The sequence below is a fragment of the Neolamprologus brichardi genome, chromosome 14 (assembly GCF_056152115.1).
Source record: "Neolamprologus brichardi isolate AB-2024 chromosome 14, ASM5615211v1, whole genome shotgun sequence".
NCBI classification, from domain to species: domain Eukaryota; kingdom Metazoa; phylum Chordata; class Actinopteri; order Cichliformes; family Cichlidae; genus Neolamprologus; species Neolamprologus brichardi.
This window is the reverse complement of record NC_142117.1, coordinates 28,364,614-28,372,953: the sequence shown is the minus strand read 5'-3', so window position 1 is coordinate 28,372,953 and position 8,340 is coordinate 28,364,614. Positions and strand designations below refer to the sequence as shown.

The 8,340-nt window shown below is 40.8% G+C and overlaps 1 protein-coding gene across 4 annotated transcripts in view; it reads left to right on the top strand.

Moving 5' to 3' along the window:
* The first annotated feature begins 333 nt into the window (after positions 1-333).
* Positions 334-8,340, top strand: part of pitpnm3 (PITPNM family member 3) — a 101,297-nt gene continuing 93,290 nt past the window's right edge. For all 4 annotated transcript variants that reach the window (XM_006801543.2, XM_006801544.2, XM_006801541.2 and 1 more), the window contains exon 1: positions 334-868. In XM_006801543.2, coding sequence (XP_006801606.2) covers positions 844-868 — 25 coding nt within the window. In that variant the 5' untranslated portion in view covers positions 334-843. The remainder of the gene's footprint in view (positions 869-8,340) is intronic.

The following is an 8,340-nucleotide window of genomic DNA, read 5'->3' as shown; positions in this document are numbered from 1 at the left end:
TAATATTCTGTGTATTTTTTTCTACTCTTTCATTAAAGCTGTGCCTTGTTCTTTTTTAAACCGGACTTTTGGGACCCCAGCACACAAATGCAGCAACCTTTCTTACAGAGTATGTGTAATTTCTGCAAAGGCTTCTGGCATGATAGATTAAATAAAACTGATTTAAACTGCCTTGGCTAATTAAATGTGTCGTCCCAGTGACAATATAGCTGGTAAACTGCTTTTTCATTACGGCTCCAGGCATGAGAAAAGCAATGGACCAGCTGTTTTTTAGGTCTCCATTTAGGGTCCTCCTTGAGTGTTTTGCACAGACAGAAAACGGACACAGGAAGAGGAAGACGGACGCCCTTCAGCAGCCGCGGACGTGCGCGCACCGCTGGAGGCAGTCAAGCTGCAGACCGGAGCTTTGGCACAACTCTGGCTGCTGTTAGCGGCGGAGAGGAGAGAGGAACGGGAGCTGGGTGGGCATGACATGTGAGCCAAGTCTGCACAGATACACCACATAGCCAAAGTATGTCTGCGGAGGGGCGGGTCGATGCTCCGAGGGACTTGACTCAGGTGAATGAGAACACAGCTGCAGATTTCTCCTGTTTTTGGCTTTTTTGTTTAATTTTCTCATCTCATCGCTGAGAGGAGACCGATGAGGCAGCTGTAGACCTCCCCGTGCCCCACTTCACCCTGATCCAGCCTGGCAAGCGTCAAGGTGCAGCAGCCAGGAGAGAGGGGACAGAGGAAGAGCCGATGTTCAATTAACTATCCGACGAAACGGTGTATATACGGAGAATAACGTGACAGCATTGCTGAGTGGCCGCAGACTGACAGAATCACAAGGGAGAGGACACTATGTCAAAGGAGACGAGAGTAAAAGGTAAGGAGACACTACATGCCTGGTCTGTGCTAACAGGTTGAAACCTGCGTCTCGTGCTGCTGCTGGATGTTGGCGCGCACAGCCGTGTGCTGCGTGGATGAAGGCGATCCGTAGGAATGCGCTACGGTCAATACAGACCTCTGTGTGAGAAGCGGTCCGGTGGACTGTCCAGCCAGGTCCGTCTTTATATCAGTCAGACGGTTTGTCTGACCTGCCTGTCTCCGTGTGTCCGTAAAGGTGTCACAGCAGGTCTGCGTCAGATTCTGTGACGCTGCTGCAGGGTCAAATCTGGACAGGTGAGGTGCGAGTGACCTACAGACAGACCCGTGTTACTAAAGGTGAATGGTCACAATATGTATCACATTTTGCATTCGTTACTCTGTCTATAAAGAAACCGTAAATCACAATATAAACATCAAGGACAAAGTGCAAAAGAAAGGGAATAATGCAAAGGAGTTCAGCATTGCTAAAAATAGCTGAAGATTTTTTTTTTTTTCATGCAGCTCATTTGATTGTTAAATTGGATATGTGGAATGTGAAAGAGTGTTGACAGGACAGTATCAGCCTTTGAAGTCCTGACATTTCTGTGGCATAAAAGGTTTATTGTTCACTGGAAAGATGGGTTTGCTGCTCACACTTGCCACCTGTTTGCGTTTGTGCTCTTTCTGCTAATCTGTTAGAAATGAAGTGCTTAAAAGGGCTGCTATTATTCTCTTTCTATGCACCTGCTGCAGTTTTATAGCTGTAGTGAAAGACCAGGATTTATTTATTTATTTGGTTTTGGTGTGCAAATTAAGCCATATTCCAGTGATATAGTGTCAAACATTAATAAGTGGGTTCACAACCTGGATGCATGATACCATCAGTCCAGGTTGTGATGTTGTGAGTAGTGATACTTTTCTTCTTTCATGCATCTGCTCTGCGGAAAAGCCTGTGAGCGTGTCACCAAATCCCCGGAAGCTTCAGGCTCACAGTGGCCTCTGTGCTCTGACCTTTTACATCAACTGCGAGTGGATGGAAAATTTCCCCGCAGGGATCAATGAAATATCAAATCATTATTACTACAGGTGGTGGCAGAAAGTGTCACAACACAGAGGGGATAATATTCGGCGTGGCTTGGTCTTTAAAGTAGCGATTCCTCTGATTCAAAGTAGAACACAATAAAAGGCACAGGGTGCAGTGACATCCAACGGCGAACATCTCTGAAATAACACAAAGTAGATCCCTATTGTCAGCAAGCTGATTCAGACAAAATTGTCCAAACCATTTTAAAATTGTGCACAAAATTCCCACTTCAGTACTTTCCTTACTTTATTTAACTTATTCTGTCCTGCTTTCAGGAAGTGTGCAAAGACACTTTTTATGTGTTTACCATTAGAAAACAGTAGAAATATTTTGGTTTTTCCAGAATGCTCCACAAACAATCAACTGCCACTTCATCACTAATGAACACACACACATTACATCACTATCAACACAATCCTGAACTATTGATACAAGGCAGGATGGATCCATACTGTCATATTGCTTGCCAAATTCTGACCCTATAATCTGAATATCACAGCAGATGTTGAGACTTTCTAAACCAGGCAAGGTTTTTCCAGTCTTCTATTGTCTATAGTTTGGTATTCTGCTGCTGTGTCTGCTGCCCATCTGGTTCAGAGAGATGCTCTTCTGCATACCTTTGTTCTAACGAGTGGCTGTTTGAGTTACTCTTACCTTTTTATCAGATGAAAGCAGACTGGCCTTTGTCCTCTGACCTCTGCCATCATTGAGGTATTTTAACTCAAAGAACTGCAGCTTCACTGGATAGTTTCAGACCCCACTCTATATACTCTATAAAATCTAGCAACGATAGTGTGAAAAAAATCCCAGCACATTATCAGTTTCTAAAATACTCAGACCAGTCTGTCTGGGAATAACAACCATGCCACGTTCAAAGTCATTTAAATCATCTTTCTTCCTCGTTCTGATGTTTGGTTTGAACTTCAGCAAGTCATCCTGGACAAGTCTACATGCCTAAATGTTGGGGCTTGTGGCTGTGTGATTGGCAGATTGAATATTTGTCTTAACAAGCTGGTGAACTGGCACGTGAAATGAAGTGGCATGTAAGTGTGTATGAAGTGAAGTCTTGTAACTTCTATGACGATTTACAAGACACCAACTTCTGCGTATAAGTAAAGAAATGTTTGTGACTCAAGAGTCATTGGTCTTTTAAAAATCGAATAATCTGCCCTAAACGATGTCACTTGAAATAAAAATATAGCTTTTATATTTGTGACCCTTAAAAACCTCAGCCACACAATTCTGATGTAAGTTCAATGTTAAAGAAAAACCTGAACTTAGAGAGTAATGATGATCTGAACAAAGACTGACAGCACAGTATATTTAGCATGAAGCATGAGCCAATAATATCCTGACAGAAATCTGAAACTGAACCAACAAAATAAAAATCCAGTTTATTCTTAAACCCAGGCAAAGGTACGTGGATTACAATTTGTGTGTTTCTCATTTACTCACCAGTGGCAGACGGGCTGCCATGCAAGGTGTTCACCTGCCACTGGAAACAAATTTGGGTTCACTATCTCGCCCAGAGATACTTCAACACACGGAAGGGCTGGGGATCAAACCATCAAGGCTGCAGCACAGCCTGCCCCTGAGAGTGAGGTGCAGCCTCTATGGGAAGGAGTTTGTTTTTCACAGAAATCAAGAGAGTAGTCTTATTTTTAGTAAACAGTCTCAGAAGACAAATTAGCTTCTCTGGAGGCACGGAAAGCCATTTTTTTTCTCACCAGCTGTAGCTGGATGTCTTCTCCAGTTAATCTTAATTATATTTCTTTGAGTCTCGCCGTAAAATTCACTAGCTAATGGAAACTACACTGTGCTGCCTTATATTACTTCAGCCTTCTTTATAAAATCATGCAAACCCTGCGATGCTCTGGCAGGCTGGTGGCAGATTGATGGCGATGCGCAGTTTGTGTGGGGTTATTGTTAGTACAGCCATATATCAAGCATGCTGTGTATCTGTTTTTATTAAATATCACTTGACCTCAGTTCCCAGTATAACTTGTGAAGTAGAACAGGTCCTATCAAAACATTACTCTTCAAAGCCCCAGCAACATGGACAATGCAGATGTTTTTATTTCATATCTTTCACGTATGTATGCTGATCTTAACTTTGTCATTTTCAATCATAGGAGCCATGCAGGGGATGAACTTCTCATTTAAAATCATCTCTTGACACACTTGGGAGAAAAATCTTCATTATAATCGAGTGTAGGGTCTATGAAATGTAAGCCAAAGATAATATGGATATGCTCTGTATTTCATCATTAAAGTGTAACAGCAAGTGTGTGTGATCTAAGCTTTCGGTTTGTACTCCCCTTTTCGGCTTTTGCAGAAATATGGCCTCGTGCCCAGATTCACTGACTGTCTAGCAAAACAGATGAGAGCCTCAGTTTTAATCATCCAAACACTGAAAGATAATTAGAGCAGAGTAATAAGGATTTAGGAATTATAAGAGCTGTGTGGAGTAAAGCTTCGGTCCTTAAAATAAAGCAGGTGTGACTCAGAGTGTAAGAAATATTAATGGATTTTTCATTGTGTAGCCATGCTAGCAGAAGGATAGCTAGTGCGACTGTTGGTTAACATTAACAAAGTGTGTGCCATGCAAGTTAACATGTAGAACTGTTTAACACTTAAATGTTGTTCAAACAGAAGCTTTACTGATCTAACAAAATTCTTCATAAAGACTGGGGTGATTGTCTTTAACATTGCTTTGCTAAATTTGTCTTGATGGTGTGCATGTGTTTAGCTGCTAGCTGGTTCATGTGTTCAGCTGCTAGCTGAGGGGAGGGGCTGAATCACTGCCTGCTTGTGATTCAGATTCAGAGGTGGTGTGAAGCAAAGACTGCACTGTTAGTATCAATACTGTTGCAAAGGAGTATCTAATCCAATTTTACTGGTAGCATCTTAACATGCTCCTTATGTTTTTCTTGTTTTTAGCTTGTAGTTGCATTACTGCTACCTTATGGCAAAAAAACAAAACAAACAAACAAGAAATATCATAAACTTTTGATGTCTTTGTAACTTAATGACAATTTAAATGTTAAAAAAAACAAAGTCATCATTTTAGCACAAGGTTTTGCATGACCCTTTGTGGTTTTTATATGATCATAATAGTGCTACCCTGAAATACAAATGTGTAATGTTTATTTCTGCAAGCAGCTCAACATTACATTTGATAGTTTATTATCCTTTAATGAGACGAGTAATTCAACCAGCTGGCACGGGAATTCACACTTCAGTTTTACACTTGATTGTGCATCCCTGTTTCTGCTTCCACTATAAGCTGAACCTTGAGCCAGACAGGTATTGTGGTGTAATACCTCTATTAAGATTTTTTTTCGAATCACCGTCGGTCATCTTTGTCACCTCCTCCCTCTGTACAGAGTACAGTCTTACAGATTCCACTGTTTGTCCTCTGTTTGACTTCACTCACTATTCCAAAGCTCAGTGTAAGATTGCACCTTTGAGTTTTTGTATTTCTCAGAGCTGATGAATCTAGATCAGCCAGAAAGCCTTTTCTTTCAGTTGCTGTCCAAATAAAATAAATGGGTAGGCTACCTGGTGTTTTGCTGAGATTTACCATCAAGCTAAAAATAGAACTGGATGATGCTGGTGAACAGTCTCTCCCCTTTCTTTCTTTCTGCTCCTACTTTTCACTCTCTGCAAAAGTGAATAGGGGGAATGGCAGTATTGTTATGTTAAAATAATTTGTTTTGTGATGTTTCTTCACGGGAAATAGACTGGTGGCACATTTTCTGAAAAAAATTGATTCTGCACTGTCAGTGATTCTCCAAACCCAATTCTTATCACTCACTTTAAGACACGATGAATACTTTATATACTGCATCATACTGCCAGCACCAGCTGTGTATAGTGTTGTCAAACTGGTAAAACGGTCCCCAGACAGCTTGTTTATCAAACAGCAACACAATGTTCTCTGAATTCTACAGAGGCGTGCGCTAATGCATTCAGCCTGTGACCTCTGTTATTTTATTTGATCATACAAAACAGTGTTAATTTGAATTTAATAGCTGTTTGTCATGGGGAGGCACAGTGGGCTTGTGTCCGGGAGCAGCGATTCACAACGCACAGAGCAGCTAGGCTGCTGCTGCTGTTTGAGGTCACAGATGAGGCAGTGGCAGGGGACCAGCTCACCTGGAGCACGGCAATAGTTCACTTGTCATCTGTCACAGCCAAAAGTCTTGATGTGGTGTGGAAGGCACAACCTGTGTTTTCTATTTTTCGCTTTGCTGAATCATATTCACAGACTCCAGAAAAGGTTTTTTAAAGGCACAATTACTCAGCATGTGTCCTGCCAGTAGGGAACAAAATGTTGCGAGCAAGATGATACCATTCTGGGTTTCTGGTAATTTCCATTGCTCAGGGCTTTAAACACATGGGCCTGAGTTAAATCGCCATTCACGTTGATGAATTGTTTGGCAGCTTTTAAAAGCTGCACTTAATAGTAGAGATGCAGCAATTGCAGTTTTCTTGACTGATTCTGATTTCAGATTTTTTTTCTAAATGTCAGTTGGCAAAGTCAAAACATTCATTGGTTCCTGCATCTCAAAAAGATTTGTCCATTTTTTTTTTGTTTGTTTTGGGGTTTTTTTTTTGCCACAAACTGAATATTTTTGTGATTTCAAGGCGCAATTGTGACACAGTTTTAGTTTAGCTTAGTTTAGCCTTCAGTAAATAAACATACTGATAAAGCTGCTGCTCAGCATCTATCCGATACCAAAAATGTTGGCTTATAAAAACCTTAGCTGCTAAAAAGATTTAGCAGCTAATGAGCTAAACAAAATATGGTGGGAGGTAGGATAGTGTATTTACTAATTGGAAGGTTGGTGGTTCGATCCCCTCCAGTCTGCATGCCAGAAGACCCTCCTTGTGCATTCATTGGAGTGCATCTGCACGTGTGCGAGAATGTAGATAGAAAGCACTTAGATGAAGAAAAAAGTGTTTGGGTGAATGAGAAATGTTTAAAACATGCTGAGTGAGCAGGTAGAGTAGAAAAGTGCTATGTAAGAATCCGTCTGTTTACCATCATTGTCTCAGGAGATGGTGGTGATCAAAAACTCAGTAAATATGGGTTTACATAAAAATAATGTAACCATAAACAGGCATTTCCTTGCTAACAGGTTTGTCACAGCAACTTAAAAGGTTGAATTACTATATTACTTTTGTTTTTACATCTTGTTTCTGCTTCTGCACGTGAGCCAAATTATAAAATATTTTAAACACAACCTAGACAGAACATAATTTATCTTTCGGTCATTTCATTTAATGGTTTGTGTTCTTTGAATTGTAGAATTTTATTATTGCTTAGTGGTAGTGCAGTGACTGCTTTGCTGTCAGGTACTAAAATTCTGATTTATGCCACATCTCTATTTATAACCAATCCAGTTTCAGATTATATTACCATAAACTGTAGACTTCACAATGTAAACCAGCAAGAAGTCTTCTTCAAGCAAGACAAACAGTACAGCATTATGTGGCCATTACTGCACAGACAGACAGGGATGCAGAACACGGTCAGCAATGATAATCATTATCTAATTGTAGTGTAGCAGTCCATTAACAGTCAATTGGAAGTGCTGATCTGTGCAGCTAAAGGATAGGTAATGGCAGGGCTGGGTATATTGTTGTTTATTGTTTACCATGGGCCGATTGCTGAGGCACGACATAAAAAGACTGAGCAGACAAAGAATCTGCTCAGTGCTACATCTAGTCAGCTTCACTTTTACTGGGACATGTTTCGTGTTGTAATATCAGCAGTTTCCTCCTTCTTGTTCATTCACAAAAGAAAAGCGAAATTGGTTTTCCCTTTGACAATGCAGATATCACACTCTGATGCTGTGGCTTGTCCAATAATCACTCAGAAGTGGTTTGCACCACCAGAGAGCTCTTCTGCCCTTCCTGCCAGCCACTGCAGCCCATTGCTCTTTTAGGGGCTGTTAGTTGTTTAGACTTCCTTGAGTATTAAATTCTGGTAATTATAAAACGAGCAGATTGGCACAAGTGTAGCTTACAGGCCATCTGGGCTTGAGAGGGCAGTGAGAGATAAAGCTCTGACTGGAAGAAATATCTTTAGGTAGCAGCTGATCAAAAGCAGATGAGGTCTCGGATGGAGAGTGATCCTCGGTATGGGGCCATCTTCAATGCTGACGGCTTGCTCCTTATTTTCAAAACCCACAGCACTTTTAACCTTCTGTAGGCTCACACTGAAGCAATTTTCACATTCAAAATTGCAATACTTTCATCTTGCCTACACAAATGATCGTTATTACATGTCTAGTTCAATAAGACGTAGCAGTAAGAATGATTTCTTAACAGTGGACTGCATTACTGGCAGATTTTTTTTCTGTTGAAAGATGAATATAAAAGTTGTGGAAGGTTGTGGT